This window comes from Tupaia chinensis, unplaced genomic scaffold, assembly GCF_000334495.1.
Source record: "Tupaia chinensis unplaced genomic scaffold, TupChi_1.0 Scaffold000484_1, whole genome shotgun sequence".
NCBI lineage: Eukaryota > Metazoa > Chordata > Mammalia > Scandentia > Tupaiidae > Tupaia > Tupaia belangeri.
In genome coordinates, this window is record NW_006159996.1 from 2309893 (window position 1) to 2329354 (window position 19462).

At 41.7% G+C, this 19462-nt stretch overlaps 1 protein-coding gene across 1 annotated transcript in view; it reads left to right on the forward strand.

Annotated features, from left to right (window-relative positions):
- Nucleotides 1-19462, forward strand: part of LOC102485356 (protocadherin alpha-8) — a 189439-nt gene that overhangs the window by 148790 nt on the left and 21187 nt on the right. Inside the window, 2 exon segments of the mRNA XM_027774839.1 lie at nt 3-12; nt 4063-4151. Of these exon segments, the coding sequence (XP_027630640.1) occupies nt 3-12; nt 4063-4151 (99 nt within the window).

Here is a 19462-nt window from a genome sequence, read left to right on the forward strand (position 1 = left end):
AGGAATGCACAGGTATGTATTTCCCGCCATCCGTCACTCAGAAGTAGCTGTAACTTGGTATGGCTCAGGGAAACCATGTCTGCCTAGGCTGGAAACAGCTGTCGAAACTGAGAATTTTTAGAAACGTTGCCAGGAGAGTGCAATTATTTTGTTTTCATGTCTATTTCTTGAAACATTGGAAGTGGTCAGTGCCAAATGCTGACTGAGTGCTGGCAGATAAGAATTCTCTGTAAAACCACAGATAGGCTGCTGTGTACTTTCATCAGAATTTCTGTAAGGGAGTAGTTCTAACCTCCTTCATCCTTTTCTGCCTATACTTTTTTCCCTTCCTTAAAAGTCATAATTGGTGCCGATGCAAGGTATATGTATATGGTGTCTACTTCTTTTTCCTATCTCACATTGACTATTACATCCTATTAACTACAATAATTGATTGCTATTCTTGTTCGTGTTTACTCCCATTAGAGTTGCCTTATATTCTCCATCTTGTTGATATCTTGTCATAATGACATGGGCTCTTCAGGGAATGAGCCATATGAAGGGCCTTTATTGAATATCTGGAGACCAAATCTAGCTTACTTTAAATTAACCTAGAGTAACAGCATTACTCTAAGACTCAGATTAAATATAATTTTGCTTTCTCTACTTTGTCTCTTTGACAGTAATTGATTAACTACCACTGTTCCCCTAGCTGAGCTAGTATCTATGCCATGGGGTGAAATAAAAGATTTATTAAGACTGTATTTGTGATTGTATTTAGAAATGGAATGGGGGCACCAAGAAACCAATGATCACCATTACCAAAGGGATTTAATTTTAAAAGAGAAATAAACTCCAAACTTAAGGCTTCCCCAGATATCTAGGAAACCACTATATGAATTGTCATCAAAGTTAGATCAGTTTCTAAAATGAGAGCTGACAAAGTATGTATAGAGTTAATGGAAAATTAGTTTTAACCCATTAAAAGTGCATTAGATTAAAACAAATGAACACATTCTCAGGCATTACAAATGAATAGAAATCATTAGAGTGGGTGCTTTTTCCAATCCAGAGCAACCAGTGAAAGGCTAAAAGATCAGTAGTTGGCTTGATGAGATGTCACATTAGAACTTGGGTCATAATTTTAGACCAGAAATATTCATACAGACTCTTATAAAGTATCAGAAGGGACTTTTTACATGTATTAAAAGCAATTTTTGCTTTTCCCTGCATCTGAGCTATTTTGGAAGCCACATGATATGTAAAAGCAAGAGTTACAGTTTTATTTATTTATTTATTTTGAGAGATTTTTATACTAGGGCACACATGCTTACCAGCGAGACAGACAGAAAGTGAGAAGTCACTCTGCCAGGAGAGATAGCCACACCACAATCCCCTCTCCTCTATTCTTCTCTCTGGATTCTGAGCATGCACACGTGCTTCCAGCACGAGTGTGAAGCCACCAGTCCAGGACTTGAACTGCAGTCAACCAAGTGAGAGTCTGGCACCTTAACCACTAAGCCATCTGCTGCCCCTGTTCCAACTCTTTTTTTTTTTTTTTTAGGAATTATTTTATTTTAACTTTATTTATTGATTATTACTATTTTCCAATTTGACCAGAGAGAGAGAGGGAAGTGAGAAAGGAAGCCATCAAGTCCAGGACTTGATCCATGGTTGGCCATGTGGAAGTCCAGAGCCTTTAACCACCACACCACCTGCTGCCCCCAAGTTCTAATTCTTTTAACCCAATTGAATTAGTGCTTTGCTTGAGAAAGTACCAAAGCTATGAGATACACCTTTAAAACTAATTTAAGGGCTGGTTCCATGGCCTGGTAGTTAAAGGAGCTAGTTCCTACATGGTCATCCATGTGGTTCAAATCCCAACTGTAGCAGATTGAAAAACATGTTAGGCAAGTGTGCATGTGTTCCCAATATCCCAAAGGGATGGAAAAATAGAAAAGGAACTGTGGCATGACCACACCCTATTGGGATGTGCTTCCCCCCACGCCCCTCCCCCACCCCCATCTTTTCTGGTGCATACATGTGTCCTCTGGCAATACGAATAAATAAATAAATAAAACTACATTTCAAATAAAATATTAAATGCATCTTTCTTATCCTATTTTTAAAGTTAAAAAAGAAAAGTGAAATGTGCCCCTACTCAGATTTTGATTATGATATTATTAGATTTAAGCAGGATAAAAAATGAAATAAAAATGGAAACTAAGGGGCTGGCCCCATGGCCTAATGGTTAAGGGAGCTGAATCTCACATGGTCAACTTGCACAGTTTGAATCCCAGACCTAGCAGCCTGAAAAACATATCAGACATGTGAATGCACATAACCAAAATCCCCAAAGGAGAAGTAGCGAAGGGATGATACCATGATCATCCCCCATGGGGAAGGGTGATTTCTCACTTTCTCTCATTCTCTCTCCCTCTAGCTCTCTCTGGCAAGCTCAGGAGACCTCTAGCAATTTTTAAAAATTGTGGGAACCAGCAGTTAGCGTAATGGCTATGTCGCTGGACTCCCACGTAGTCGACCGCGGTTCGTGTCCCGACCCGGTGGCTTAAAACTCACGCCGGGCGCGTGTGCGTGCGTGCCCAAGATCCCGAGAGGAGAATGGAGAGAAGGGATTGCGGCGTGACCATCCCCCCTGGGGAGGTGATTTCTCGCTTTCTGTCTCTATGTCTCTCTCTGTCTGTCTGGCGAGTGCACGCGCCCTACAGTGAAAATCTCTCAAAAAAAAAAAATTGAAACGAAAGTGTTATTTCTTCCTTGTGATATAATAAACTGAATTTATATTAGAAATGTCAAATTAAATAATACTCATCTTTCTCACACATGTATGTGGCTTCTTGGCCTTTCTAGGCTTAGACAGCATATAATTGTTCTTTTGGAAATTATTCTTTGAGCTTAGCTGATTCCAGGATAGTCACATCTTCATGAATCTGCTTGAACCCATATAATCTGTTGGTAGGATCCAGGGACAATTGAAGGATATTAATATTTGGGGGAAATAAAGAAGATTCTATGGTGTAGATGAAGGGAAGAATAACAGTAGGTCAGAGCTTAATGTGTGGATTTCTACTAGATATGCTGTTCAAAGTCAAAGAGTAAGAGAATGTTGAAGAGTGCCTTATCCCCCCAAATAGTTCAAGTTTGCCTGCTCTGTTACCTCATAGAATTCCTTCCGTCTAAGTTTTATTTTAGTAATTTAATTTGCAGTATAAAAACCAAGTCGAGTTTAAAAGGGTCCTCTGAATTTGGTGAGAGTTTTTTTAGGTACTTTTTTAGGATCCCATTTATTCCTTCTTTCCTTCATTCATCCAACAAATATTTGAGAGTTTAATATGTATTAATATTAGATATACATGAATGAATTTAATGTTTCCTCTACCCTTGAACACTTCCTGTTCTCTCTCTGCTTGCCTCTAAGGGTGTTCTGGTTCATATCTCACTCCCTGCAATGTTTTATGCTGAATTAATCTCTCCTGAACTGGGATCTGTGAGTTGGCAGTGACCAGGTCCCTCTAGTCCCAGGAAATGTAGGGTAGGCTATCTGTGTGTAAAAGATACAGAAAGAAGAAAACAGGAAGTAAGGTTAAGAATTAATTGGGTAGCCAAACTGGAACACTATCACAATGATCAAAAAATACTTCTAGTGTGTTTTCCTCTTTATTATAGGAGAACTCAGAACTAAAAGAACCTGCAAGAGAGGCTTGGGACTTTTGAGAACAAGCTCTTCTCCTCTGCTTCAGCATTAAGATGTTAAAATGTCCTTAGCTTCTTGGTGATCTTCCTGCTAAATTTAATGCATGCCGCATGGCATTAATGGAAACCAAAATTGCCATAAAGATAGGACATGTTTGTGGCTGGCCTGACAGAGCAGGCAGTAAGTTAGCGAGGTCTCTGCAGTTCATGCACTGTGACTACTCAGCAATAATGGCTCCAGTTCAAGCGTGAGCAGACTGTGTTAGCTGCAGCTCTGCCTCTGTGGATGCAAGCTGTTTCTGAGGGTAGAAGGAGAGCCGGAGAGGCGTTTATGGTCTAACTGTTATCTGGGTCTCTATGTTTACTCAGCTCTGTGCACCTGGAGGAGGCTGGCATTCTACGGGCTGGTCCAGGAGGGCCTGATCAGCAGTGGCCGACAGTATCCAGTGCAACACCAGGTAAAGAGCTGGAGTCTTTCCATTCTTGCTTGGGTCTGGAAAGAGATCAGATGACCTAGTTTTGTGAGATCGGGAATGCTGATGGCTCTCTTTTTATTCTTGCTTATTCCTTATATGTGCATAATTTCCTTATATACGTGACTATTTTGATTTTATACGTAATGTTCTTCAGAAGTTGAAAGCAGATAACACAAGATTAAATGTGTGTGTGTGTATGTGTGTGTGTGTGTGTGTGTAATGGTTTTTTATTTTTTGGAGAAGTTTTTGCTATAGGGCATGTGTGCTCACCAGAAAGACAGAGAAACATAAAGCAAGAAATCATGCCCCCAGGGGGGATGGCCATGCCGCAATCCCTTCTCCCCTGCTCTCCTCTTGGGATCTTAGGCATGCACACACACGTGCCTAGCATGAGTTTTAAGCCTCCAGGTCTGGGACTCGAACCACAGTCAACTCCATGGGAGTCCAGCAACATAGCCATTACGCTAACTGCTGGTCCCAGTGTGTGTAATGGTTTTTATAATTTTTTTTCTTTTATGGTCAGCCAGTGATGTGGTTATTAAAGTAACTGGATCTCACATGGCTTGACTGAGTTCAAGTCCCAGTCCTGGCAACTTGAATAAACATGCCAGCATGTGTACATGTGTGCTCAACATCCCAAAAGAAGGGGAAAATGGAGGAGAAGGAATCATGGTGTGACCATTCCTCTTGGGGAAGGGGTAGGTAGGGTGTATCTTCTTACCCTGAAGTCTCTCTCTGGTAAGAGCATGTGTCCTCAGGCAAAATTATTTTTAAATTTTTTTCTTTTATTGTCAGAGGGTGAATGCACTCACCAGAGAGAGGGAAAGAAAAAGCACTCCTTTATAGGCTGTGGTCATACACAGTAACTTCTCCTCCACTTCTCCATCCTGTCAGGACCTTGGGAACACATGCATACATGCCCACTATGGTTCTCAAGCTGCTGGGATGGGATCCAAACTCCAGTCAGCCATGTGGGATACAAATTCCTTAACCATTGAGTTGTGGGACCAGTCTGTAAAGTTCTTAAAAGTAAAACAAACAAACAAACAAACAAAAGTACCTTTCAAATACTTAGGCCATCCAAATTACACAGAGATCTAGTGTTCCTATGCAAAGAGATGACATGTTAGAGAAGATCTTTTGGTTGAGGACAATGGAAGTCCACTCAAAGTGGTAAACTAAAGCAAGCTAGATAGATGGAACAGTGTCCCATGGAAGTGGAAAATGATCAGAACTGAGGAATTATTCTCTCTATTTTAAAAGTTTCTTTGTTTATAAGAGAGAGAAATTTTTCTGCTAGGTCTTTCCATATTATGATATCCCTACCCCAGTGAACTAGGTAGCATGCACCATTATAATTGTTTTTTTTATATAATTATTTTATTTAACTTTATTTATTTATTTTTTAAATTTTGACCAGAAAGGGACAGAGTGTGTGTATCTTATATGTGTGTGTGTGTGTGTGTGTGTGTGTGCGTGTGCATGTGTGTGTGTGACAGACAGAGAGAGAGAGAGAGAAAGCAAGGCTCCAGGTCCAGGACTCAAACAGCAGTCGGCCATATGAAGTCCAGCACCCTTAACTACCACACCACCTGCTGGCCCCCATAACTGTGTTTTTTGGGGGCGTGGTCCAGGAACCAAACCCAGGCCTCCCATGTGGTCTCAGCTTCCAATAGCGGCAGCTTAGCAGTGTATGCCATCATAGCTGTGCTAACATACTCTCTTTGAATTCACACGAAAGTCAGATTTGTTTTCTTCTGCACACCTATTAATACCTCATTACTGCTTTGACATGCATGTTGCCAAACGTGCCTGTCTCACCATTTATTGGTTTAGAGGACTAAGGGGGACCAATTTCTAACCCAAACTTTCAGGAAAGAGAATCTGATGGGTTGAACTTAAAAAAAAAAAAAAAAACAAACCCAATGGCTTGTAAACATAAGAAAATTACTTACATTCAAATTTCCTTAATTTCTTTATTCTTGTCCAATCAGTAAAGCAGTTATCATATTAAAAAATATGACTTTTGCTCAGTCGTAGTAACACATAGGTAATGTCACCACTTGGGAGACTAGAGGCTCCATGGGAGACCCAGGTTTAGTAACTGGGCCAACCTGAACATACTGGGCATGATTGTATTTCTTATAATCCTAGCTAACTGGGAAGCTTGGGCAGAAGGATTGCAACACAGAAAGACCCTCTTTAATAAAAGAAAAAAAGTCCTTGTCTGTGTCTTTCGCTTTTCATCTGTTTCCCAGTAAGGAAAAAAAAAGAAAAAAAAGGCTTTGGAGTACTATCCCTGTGACAATTTTCAGAGGGAGAGGATTATGGCTTGGCAGAGACTACAAATGATGTCTACCATAATCCTCTATTAATAAAACATTATGATGATGATAGTAGTTGCTAACTATCAAGTCATAATATGCCTAGACACTGTGCCGAGTATATTACCTGTCTAATCATATATAATCTCATTTATTGCTCAGGACAATCCTACAAGAGGTTTATTGTATCTATTTTACATATGAGAAACTGGAGAGACAGAGAGGTTTAAAAAATATACCCAAATCCACATAGCTTATAAATGGCAGAGGTAGCTTTCAAACCAAGTTTCTACTCTACCTGGGATTCTATCTCCAAATCAAAGTGTATCTAGCACTTACAGTCATCACATGTCTGGCTTGCAAGAATCCATCCAACCTCAAATACATACGTACATAACAGATGACAAAAGAATGTGTGTGTGCACCGGGCACATGTGCGTGCGAGCCCAAAATCCCGAGAGGAGAATAGAGGAGAAGGGATTGCGGAGTGACCATCCTCCCCTGGGGGGTGATTTCTCGCTTTCTGTCTCTATGTCTCTCTCTCTGTCTGTCTGGCGAGCGCATGTGCCCTATAGCGAAAATCTCTCCAAAAAAAAAAAAAAAAAATTAAAAAAAAAAACAAGAAAAAAAAAAAAAGAATGTGTGTGTAAAAGTTATTTGCAAACATAATGAGGTGCCTTCTAAATGATTAGGCTATCCAAGTGACATGTGCAGTTAAGAGCCCATTTTTTTCTGGCAACTCTAGGGCTTTCCTTGATTCTAATCTGCCAGCATTTGCTATTTATGAATGTTGCACAAACCCACTAAAAGTCACATTTGTCTAAAAAAAAAAAAAAAGAAAGAAAAGCCAAGTTAAAGCAATTTATTAGAGAGCTGATATCGCCAGATGGCAAGGAGAAGAACGTGGTGAAATAGTTCAATGACAAATCTGCAACCCCAATGCCAATAATGGAGTGAAGAAATGAGGTAGGAAGAAGTAGTTTTAGGCTGCCAAGGGTTGATGATGAGGAGGCATCTGGAAAGGTAAACACTACCCAGTCAAAGAAGCCACGGGCCAGTAGGTGGCATTGAGGGTGAGGCTCTGGATCCCACGTGGCCCAGCTCCGTGGTTTGAGTCCTGGACCTGGCAGCTTGAAAATCACGCTGGACACATGTGCATGCATGCCCAAAATCCCAAGTGGAGACTGGGGGGAGGGAAGAGATTATTGGATGACCATTCCTCCTGGGGAGTTATTTCTTAACTCTTTCTTACTCCCTCTACCCCCCCCCCCCCCCCATGCACATCCTATAGCAAAACAAACAAAGCAAACAAAAAGCAGCCACATGAAATCATGAAATCCTGCCTTGCTACTCTGCTTTTGTTTCAGGGTTTTTCTTGTTTCCATAGAGGCATTGTAGGTCTAGTGAGCCAAGGACTAACTGAATACCTTCTTTCACTCATTAATGACACTGGTTGTTGTATATTACCGGGCAAATGTGAAACAAGAACTACCTATTGATTATGCCATGGGCCTGGTCTGGGCCTTTCCTTCAGATTCAAAAGGATGTTAGGAACCTATTTGTTGACAGAAGACAGGGAAGAGGAGCCATAGAGACCTCTCTTATTGAATTCCTTCTGTCCAAGACTGTGCCTGACTGATATAGGAGTCTCTGTCCTCATGGACTATGCTGAATAAAGCTTACATCTTCCAGTTAATCTATGGTGACTTCACCATGCCTTTCAACATACCTCTGCATTAATGATATAAAGTTAGAAGAATTCTCCTCTGCTTCTGCTCCATTCTTTTGGTACTTTTCGGCTTTAGGACTCCATATATGATCTGTACTGCTAGGAGATTAAGATTTCATAAGTTTAGGGCCAGAAAGCGATATGGTAGTAAAGGGCACTGGACTCACATGGCCAACCATGGTTTGAGTCCCGGATCTAACAGCTTGCTTTCTTACTTTTCCTCCCTCTCTTTCTTTCTCTCTCTGTCCCTCTCTGGTCAAATTAAAATAAATAAATAGATAGATAGATAAAGTTAAATAAAATAATTCTTAAAATAAAAAGATTTAATAAGTTTAATACTATAATTTGGAGTCAGATCTGAGCTGAATTTTAATGCCAAACTTACTTCTAAGTGTGCATAAACAAATTGCCTTCATTTATATCTTCTTAATTATTCTTTCTGCAAATTGGGTGTAATAATAATGATAACATCTACCTTTATGAGTTGCCGTGAGAACCAAAGGAGAAAAAGAGAGCCGAACATAGCGCTTGACATGTTGTATTAGTAAATATCTAGTCTTATTTTTTTCTGGGGTACTTTTGTTTTATGCCATCTTTGATATGGCTTTGGCTGATAATCTGGAGGCCAGAATTCAGTAAACTTCGTTTGTAGGCCCAGAGGCAGGCCCTCTGAGGTTGTCTGGATATCCTAACATCTAAAGTCTAGTGAGCCCCGGCTGCCCTTTTGGAGTTGGCATGAGGAAGATTTATTAGTTGCTGCCTGAAGAGAAGGAAGATGCTCCAAAAGACTTGATTGTTTTTCATCTCAGTAGAGCCTGTCCTTTGTTGACTCTGTTGCCGTTAGTGCTTCATGGTGAAGGTGCAGTTGCTTCCCCAAGGCTTCTTTCTAATACTTGAGTCTCTCTGTGCTCATTTCTGGGCCCATCCGGCGAACCAGATAGCTATTGCTCTTCTCATACCAACACTTGCAACCACTGCAGCCCTGAGCATAAAGGGAGTGGGGCCTGCTCTGCAGTAATCCTCATTCATGTGTATCTTGAAGTTGTTTTTCCTCCATTGATGAATTCTTTTGCTTTGTTACTAAACTGTTCATTTATTTTCACAGTCTGCAAAAGCCTGGGATAAAGATGCCACACTCAGAAGGGATCAATGGCATCACCAGGTGATGTTTTCTGCAGGATAAACAAGTCAGGCATTCAGTTGATTAATCCTGATTACTGGCTCCTTTCTCCAGCCCTGTGTGAGCAGACCCGATCTTGCATTTTATTACTTTCCTTCGGCTTTCCATGAGACTGAACACAGAGTGAACTAGTAGGAGTGCACAGAACAGTTGCAACCCCTTCCTCATAAGGAAGAAAATGTTTTGTGGGGAGGGGCCTTAAATGGGTAATCGGTTAGAACTCTTTAACTTTCTCAGCATGAATGCCCTGAAGAGGTTTGAATGAATGCTCTCTTTTAATCAGTTCCTAGAGGGAATTCAGAAAGGTTATAAAAAGACTGCCCCTGCCTTGGAGGGAACCGGTCTGGCTTCCTTTTCTATCTCCAATTCGTTCTTTCAGGTTCTTCATTCTACATTTCATAGGATCTTAGGACTTACCTAAGGCAGTAGTAAATTATTTTTAGAGTGGGAGATACTTACTATTTCAAAAGAGCTTAGAGAATTTCATAACACATAGGGCTGCCAAAGATAACATTATAGCTTGTCAAGGAAGACTCCAGGGGATCTGGGACTAAACAATGAAAGATTAATTAGGTGGGGGAGGTGCTAAAGTAATAAGGCTTAAAGAGCCCTGGTTTAGTGTGACAAGAGAATATTCTCAAAGTTTAGTTCCAGGAGCAGCAGCACCAGAAACATCTGGGAACTTGTTAGAAATGCAAATTCTTATGTCCTATCCTAGCCTTCCCCAATCAGAGACTCTGAGGGTATGACCCAGAAATCTGTTTTAACAAGCCATATGTGATCCCAATGTACCCTAAAGCGTAAAAATTTGCTTGAGGTTGTTTAATATCTTTGAAGGTTCAGAAACCATGCAAGAAGTCATCTGTTTATGATTCTTGTGAGAGGCAAGAAGCCTTTCCCCATACCAGAGAGATCATTGTTAAGATTGAAGTTCTTGGGACCAGCAGTTAACGTAATGGCTATGTCGTTGGACTCCCATGGAGTCGACCATGGTTCGAGTCCCAGACCCAGTGGCTTAAACTCATGCCAGGCACACATGTGTGCGTGCCCAGGATCCTGAGAAGGTAGGAGAAGGTATTGCGGTGTGACCATCTCCCCAGGGGGTGATTTCTCACTTTCTGTCTCTGTCTCTTTCTGTCTTTCTGGGGAGTGCATGCGCCTTATAACAAAAACCTCTTTAAAAAAAAGATTGAAGCTCTTTAGTTAAAGTGACCTTCTGTTGGATTCTGTCTCTGCCATTCATGAGTTTTGTGTTCCTAGGACTATGATTATCTTTTCTAATTTCCGGTTTCTTTCTTTATTTTTTTACTTTTTTAAAAAAAGAATGATTTTTTATTTAACTTTATTTATTTTAATTTGACCAGAGAGAGAGAGAGAGAGAGAGAGAAAAAAAACGCCGACAGCCGCGGGACTCGGTCCGGGACTCGAACTGTGGTTGGCCCTGTGGGAGTCTAGCACCCTTAACCACCACACCACCTACTAGCCCCATCCAGTTTCTTTCTCTATAAAATGGAGATAATAGTAGTATCTTCCTTATAGAGTTGTTAGAAGAATTAAATGAGGTAGTACTTATTATAGAGCATGGAGAACAAGAAGTGTTTAGCAAAACTTTAGTTTAAAAAAAGGTTTACTATTTTTTTTGTGTGTGTGTGTGCATGTGTGCTTTAAGGTACAAATCTGTCCTTTAACTTCAAAATATATGCTCAAGTTGTTCTGAGTAGTCTCTGTGGGAACTGTTGAAGGGAAGGTTTTTTGTTTTTTGTTTTTTTTTTGTTTTTAAAGTGCCTGTTTGTTTCCTTAGGGGATTGCTTTTGCCCTGGTTTGCCCAATCTTTTTACTCTGTGGAAAATGAACAGTTTTTGTGCCCTAGTTTTATAGGGAAATTCATGTTATTTGTTTTAGGGATTCTTGCCTCTGTGTCAAAACCAAATCCCTATGGAGAGACTCCATCTCTAATTCTTCCTCAGAAAGAAATCATGATCCTTAAATATTTTTGGAGTTCATTTAGGGGCAATGTCAACATGAATTTTTAAATTTTATTTTATGAGTGAATGAAGCCTCAGGCTCTGTTGGAGAATTTGGAAAGCATGAAGTCCCACTAACCTGCCCAACTTCAACTTCCACTTCCAATGACAGTCCTGGGAGGAATAATATCCCTATTAGGAAAAGGCAAAATAAGATCAGGGCTCTGTGTGAGTAGGGCAGCTCCCTCTTGTGTATTCTCTGCTCTCATGTTCCACCTGACAGCCTAGGAGTGCCCACTTGGCTTAGTGATTCCTGCCTGAGAAAAATAAGTCCCTGTAAGAGGCACTTTTACTTTCTGGGGGTGTAGAACAGCAGGAACAGTTACCTTAGGTGGCGAGTTCCTTCAAATCCCATAGATGCAGAAAAGCAGGTTAATGCCAGGTCAGGAAACGGAGACCCATAGTTCCTTCTGTTACTGTTGATCCCTTTAATGTGCCAACTGCACTGGAGCCATGCAATCTGGTCCCTGAAAACTTCCTCATGAGAAACAGTTTTTGCAGGACCAGCAGTTAGTGTAATGGCTAAGTTGCTGGATTCCCATGTAGTCGACCACAGTTTGAGTCCTGGACCCGGTGGCTTAAACTCACACTGGGCATGTGTGCGTGCGTGCCCAAGATCCTGAGAGGAAAATGGAGGAGAAGGGAATCCAGCATGGCCATCCCCTCTTGGGGGGGGGTGATTTCTCACTTTCTGTCTCTCTGTCTCTCTCTGTCTTTCTGGTGAGCGCACACGCCCTATAGCAAAAACCTCCCCCCCCCCCCTGCAAAAAAAAAAAAAAAGAAAGAAAGAAACAATTTTTGCATGTGTCTTAGAATAATAACACACTATGCTTCTTTTGTTTAAGAGTGTGGCATAGAACAGGAGAGTATCTGAATTACCCTCCTTTCTAGCTTTCTATACCATTCTTTGTAGCTGAATTTGTAAGCTCCTAATCAAAAGGGATATTTAAGTATCTACTGGAGAGATCTTAGTGTCACAAAAGGCCAAGGATGATGGGAGTGGGTTGGAGGGAAAGGAAGTTCACCAACTTTGTCACCTGACTCAGCTCAGAGTTGCAGGCTACCTGTGTACCTCGAGGGCTTTGTAGGGAAGGGGAGATGAGGGTGGACTGTCTGTACTTCATTGTATGGGAAAGACTGCTGGGACTGCTTAGAAATGGCAGGTTGAAACTCCTCTCTGGAGGTGCTTGCACAAGAGAGATCTACTTACAATCTGAGTTAAAGGTGGAGAAATACTGATAATTTGTCATTTCTTTAAATTTTGCAGCTCTAAAAAGACTTGCCTTTAGCCTCACTGATACAAGTAAACTAGAAATGAAAGCCTGTCCCAGGGTCAGCAAGCATTTTTCATGAAAAATATTTTCAGAGAAACTTAGCCCAGATTCCAAAGGCACTTGAAAAATTTATCTTCACAGAGGCAGTCAACTTTGCAGTTGAGAAGGTCATTGCCTAATCTGGAGAAACATATTCAGGCCAAGCACAAGCTGGAGACTAGCAGCCTCTAGGGAAGGGTCATAAGATTGTTCATTGTCAGAAAACCTGGAAATGAGTATGCAGATTGGAGAGGAGTATTTGGACTCTGGTTACCCATAATCAGAAAAGAAAGAGCAGAGACAGATGACATTCTTATCTCAGTCAAAGAAAGAGTTTCCTCAGCAACAGCCCTGACTCGAATGGTCTGTACCCAAGGAAGTGGGCAATGGTGAAAGATGGGAGCAGCCAGTCCTGGTAATGGTAATACCAGAATTGGCCTTATAGTGCAGCAGTTAAAGTCTGTCCAAAAGAAACCACGTCTCATACAGTCAACTGGAATTCGAATCCCAGTCCCAGTGACAACTCACCAGGTATGTGCATTAGTGTCCAGGATCCTGACAGGCTGGAGGACTGGAGGAAAAAGGATGTAACATGACCAGACACTATTAGAGTTGCTTTTTCTCTCTTAGATGTGCACTATGTCATAGGGTGCTGGAAAAAAAATATTGGCAATAGCAGTGAAAATAAGAGAAAAAGAATGTGCTACCATTAAAACAGAAAATCGAGGGCCAGCTGGTAGTATGGTATTAGTTAAAGCAGTTGAATCCCAAATGGCTGACTGTGCAGTTCGAGTCCCAGACTTGGTGGCTTGAAAAACACACTGGGTGTGGGACCAGCAGATGGCATAATGGTTATGTCATTGGATTCCCACATGACTGACTGCAGTCCGAGTCTTGGACCTTGTGACTTGAAACTCACACTGGGCGCATATGTGTGCATGCCCAAATTCTGAGTAGAGAATGGAAGAGAAGGGATTATGGCATGGTCATCCACCTTGTGACGTATTTCTTGCTTTCTGTCTCTCTGGCAAGGGCATGTGCCCTATAGCAAAAATCTCTCTTAAAAAAACAAACAAAAAACCCTTGGTGCACTTGTGCACACATTCCCAAAACCCCAAGAGGAGAATGGAAAAAGGATTGTGGTGTGGCCAACCCCCCCAAGGGTAATTTCTTACTTTCTCGCTCTCTCTCTGGAGAGCGTACTATAGCAAATTTTGTAAAAAATAAATAAGCAGGAACTTTAGAGCTTTGCAGAAGTCAGCCTCGAGAGGCATAACTATAGAAGATTAGGATATGGAAAGGTAAATGTTAGGAACCAAATTTGGATACACAGGCAAATAGGGACAATGAAAAGTTTATTTTTACTAGAGTTATGTCCCTTGTCTGTTGAATTCTAAATGATGTGTCCTGGGCCTCTAGGTTACAGCTTCCTTTGCATAAAAAAAAAAAAGTAAAGAAAAAGTAAAGCATGACCAATAAAAGACAAAAAAAAAAGCAGGTTTGCTGTTGATGGTAAGAAAGCCCACCAACCCAGACATTCTTCTAGCTTGAACCAGTCCTGTGTCCAGCCAGAGCTAGTGCTCTGACCAAGCCGAGTAGTGACGTGACATTCTACTGAAGGACCAGAGTGACTCCATTTTTTTTACGGGGCAACTCCATTTCGTTAAACCCACCTTTCTGAGAATCGGCACCATTTCAAGGAGATGAGTCCATCACGTATGAGAAGATCATGAGACCATCACCCCACTGGGGCTGGCCAATGATAAAAAACAAAAGAAATACCAGAGACCTGAAGTAACTTTCTTGCCAATCAGTAAAAGACAACTCTGCTTCTTGAAATCTACAGCCAGTGTACAGACACCTGAGTGCTTTCCTCAGCACCCCTTGACCTCCCCTCAACAGCCAAATAAAAACTCAGCCCAACTAACACCGGGGTGACCCGCTGTGTCAGTGGCGATTGGGAGTCCTGGCTCAAGCCCGAATAAGAGCGACCCTTGTGTGCTTGCATCGGAAACGGCTCCTCGGTGGTCTTTTGGGAATTTTGCGACCGGGGCACAGCATTACAAGAGTTTTCCCTGGTCTTTTTGACTCTGCTCCATAGTTACTGTCTTACCCAAGAACACACCTGTCACATCTCAGTTCCCATATTCATCTGAAAGCAGATTAATACCCTAAAGGTCTGTGGCAAGGCTGGAAGCCTCAACCAGTAGGAGTAATTGACAGTAGATACACACCAAGCTTCAGAGTCCAGATTTGGGGGGATAAAAGCATCTCTAGGTGTGTAATCAGCCCTGAGGCAGACACCTTGGAGCCTGTGAGTTTGCTCTCTGTTTGATGAAGAGTACAAACTCACATGGAATACAGGAGTGCCCTCCTTGTAGCTTAAGTCTGTCACCAAACAAAAGAGCCCTCTGAAAGATTTCGTTTTTAAATCTGTGCTCTAGTGAGATGGTCTTTGTTGGTCAAGTTTTAATGTCTTTAAATCCTGTGCCCCTGGGTTGTAGAAATAGTATCTCAAAGCAAGAGAAAGGAAGACTTAACGAGCACTATTGAAAACTGTGATAAGCATTTTACACACATTACATGCTTAAACAACTTTGAGACAGAAGTATTGGGTTACGGCATGACTTTCCCAACACCCCAGTACATTGTTACTTTCAGGTTTTAGGTAAGGAAACTGAAGCTCATAGGAATTAGTCAGCTTCCTCACATTTGCATGGCTAGCAATTGTATCTTTCTTTTCTTTTTTTTTTTTTTATTTTATCCGGCATATGCACTCTTCTGAGAGAGAGGGAGGGAGAGGAAAAATGAGAGATCATCCCCCAGGGGAGATGGCTATTCCACAGTCCCTTCTCCTCCACGCTCCTCTTGGAATTTTGGGTACAGATGCATATGTGAAAAGTATGCTATTCAGGCCACCACGTCCAGGACTTGAACTTCAGTCACACCTGTGGGATCTGACCTCCTTAACCTCCATGCTACCCACTGGCCCAAGTGATTATCTTTTGCACGCTATTATACTCCCAGTGCCAAGCAGAATGTATAGCATACGATGAGGCTTATTCAATAATGAATACAATGACAAAGGCAGAATTTAAACCCACATCTGCCTGCTACTGAGCCCTCTATACATCACAGGTTACTATTATATTTCTTTGTGCCCATAACAGGGGAAGAGAATAATTTGGTAATGTAGAAAGGATTATTCACTGTCTGAGCTCCAGGCCAAACATAACGGTCTGTCTGTGTTTCCTATTACTGTTGTCACAAGTCACCACAAACTTCATGGCTTAAGATAACATGAATTAGGGCCAGCTCTGTGGCACAGTGGTAATGTGCAGCTCAAGAGAAGCCAGATCGCACTTGGTGACCACTGTCCAGGTCCCTGGCATGACTAGTGTGAATCATAGTGGGCGTGTGCATGAGTGCCCAACATCCATCAGTGTGGAGGAGTGGAGGAAGGAGACTGCAGCATGATTAGAACCTGTGTGGGATGCTCCTCTCTCTCAAGTGCATGTTCCACACACTCTTATCAAGAATAAAGGGTTTTGTTTTGTTTTATTTCGAGAGATTTTTGCTCTAGGGTGATTGCACTCACTAGAGAGACAGAGAGACAAAAAGCAAGAAATCACACCCCAGGGGGATGGCCATGTCACAGTCCCTTCTCTCCCATTCTCCTCTTGGAATTTTGGGCATGCACACATACATACCTGGTGTGAGTTTTAAGTTGCCGGGTCTGGGACTTGAACTGTGGTTCACTACGTGGGAGTCCAGCGACATAACCATTATGCCACCTGCTGGTCCCAAGAAAAAAGTTTTTTAAAACCCCCCACAAATTATTATTGTAGGAGTTCCGGAGGTCAGAAGTCAGGAGTGTGTTTCACTGTGTTAAAATTAAGATGTGTACTTACCAGTCTGTGTGTAACAAGGACCCACTTTCCATCGGTTTCCATTAATATGCTCTTCATCTGTACCTGAGCCCTCACTGACAGCACCTTTAATGTACATATTTGTACCAATAATCTATTCCTGTTGATTTACATACGTTCCTTGCTCTTTTTGGAATCTTCTCTAGCAAAATCATTAATACCTATAATTCTACTAAGGGTGTGTTCACAGTAATCTAGGCTCTTTCTGTCATGTTTGCACAATTCTTCTAGTCTCTGCTCGCTGCTCAATTCCAAAGCCACATCCAGGGCTGGTCCTGTGGCCTAGTGGCTAAAGGAGCCTGGGTCCCACGTGGCTGACTATGAATCCCAGCTCTGGTGACATAAAAAATATACCAGGAGCATGCACACATGTCCCAAATTCCAACAGCAGAAATGGAGGAGAAGGGATTGCAAGAACGATTACACCCCATTGGGGGAGCTTCCCCCTCTCCCACTCTCTCTCTCTCTGACTCTGTATCTCCGGTAAGCACATGCACCCTCTGGTTAATAAAAACAACAACAACAACAACAACAACAACAAACCACTCCAAAGCCACTTCCTCATTTTTATTTTGTAACTGCAGGACCCTACTGCCAGGTACCAAAATCTGTATTTGTTTTCTAAGATTGCTTTAACAAATCACCACAAACTAGGTGGCTTAAAACAATACTAGTTTATTATTTTATAATTCTGGAGATCAGAAGTTCAAAAGTGGTTTCACTGGGCTAAAATTAAGGTGTTACCAGGGCTGATTTCTTCTGAAGGCCTTAGGGACAACCCATTTACTTCCCCTTTTCTAGCTTTAGAGACTGCATACATTTCTGGGCTTGTGGCCCCTTCTTCTGTCTTCAAACCCAGCAGTGTAGCCCTTGCAAATATCTATTTTACTCTGACTCTCATGTTTCTTTCTTTCACTCATAAGGGTCCTTGTGATTGTACATTAGGCCCACCTGGATAATCCAAAATAGTCCTTCCACTTCAAGATCCTTAATTTAATCACATCAGCAAAATCCCTTTTGGCATGTAGCATAACTTATTTGCAGGTTCTGGAAATAGGATGTGGCTATTTTGGGGGGACCGTTACTCTGCCTACCACGGGGTCTTTCATGACCAGGCACAGGAGGCTTTGCATGTATGTGTGTTTGTGTGTGCACGTGCGGATATAAATTTCAGTAGAGGTGAAGGTAAAAAAAGGTGCGTATTAGGACCATGAGGCGTGTAATGCGTGTGACTAGACCTTAAATCCCTTTTGAAGGCTTAACTGTCAAAAGTTTGATGGGACTAATTAATCACTCCCCTCACACACATCCCATCTTTCCCTACAAATCTTAACTAATTACCTGCTGGTCCCAAGAAAAAAGTTTTTTAAAACCCCCCACAAATTATTATTGTAGGAGTTCCGGAGGTCAGAAGTCAGGAGTGTGTTTCACTGTGTTAAAATTAAGATGTGTACTTACCAGTCTGTGTGTAACAAGGACCCACTTTCCATCGGTTTCCATTAATATGCTCTTCATCTGTACCTGAGCCCTCACTGACAGCACCTTTAATGTACATATTTGTACCAATAATCTATTCCTGTTGATTTACATACGTTCCTTGCTCTTTTTGGAATCTTCTCTAGCAAAATCATTAATACCTATAATTCTACTAAGGGTGTGTTCACAGTAATCTAGGCTCTTTCTGTCATGTTTGCACAATTCTTCTAGTCTCTGCTCGCTGCTCAATTCCAAAGCCACATCCAGGGCTGGTCCTGTGGCCTAGTGGCTAAAGGAGCCTGGGTCCCACGTGGCTGACTATGAATCCCAGCTCTGGTGACATAAAAAATATACCAGGAGCATGCACACATGTCCCAAATTCCAACAGCAGAAATGGAGGAGAAGGGATTGCAAGAACGATTACACCCCATTGGGGGAGCTTCCCCCTCTCCCACTCTCTCTCTCTCTGACTCTGTATCTCCGGTAAGCACATGCACCCTCTGGTTAATAAAAACAACAACAACAACAACAACAACAACAAACCACTCCAAAGCCACTTCCTCATTTTTATTTTGTAACTGCAGGACCCTACTGCCAGGTACCAAAATCTGTATTTGTTTTCTAAGATTGCTTTAACAAATCACCACAAACTAGGTGGCTTAAAACAATACTAGTTTATTATTTTATAATTCTGGAGATCAGAAGTTCAAAAGTGGTTTCACTGGGCTAAAATTAAGGTGTTACCAGGGCTGATTTCTTCTGAAGGCCTTAGGGACAACCCATTTACTTCCCCTTTTCTAGCTTTAGAGACTGCATACATTTCTGGGCTTGTGGCCCCTTCTTCTGTCTTCAAACCCAGCAGTGTAGCCCTTGCAAATATCTATTTTACTCTGACTCTCATGTTTCTTTCTTTCACTCATAAGGGTCCTTGTGATTGTACATTAGGCCCACCTGGATAATCCAAAATAGTCCTTCCACTTCAAGATCCTTAATTTAATCACATCAGCAAAATCCCTTTTGGCATGTAGCATAACTTATTTGCAGGTTCTGGAAATAGGATGTGGCTATTTTGGGGGGACCGTTACTCTGCCTACCACGGGGTCTTTCATGACCAGGCACAGGAGGCTTTGCATGTATGTGTGTTTGTGTGTGCACGTGCGGATATAAATTTCAGTAGAGGTGAAGGTAAAAAAAGGTGCGTATTAGGACCATGAGGCGTGTAATGCGTGTGACTAGACCTTAAATCCCTTTTGAAGGCTTAACTGTCAAAAGTTTGATGGGACTAATTAATCACTCCCCTCACACACATCCCAGCTTT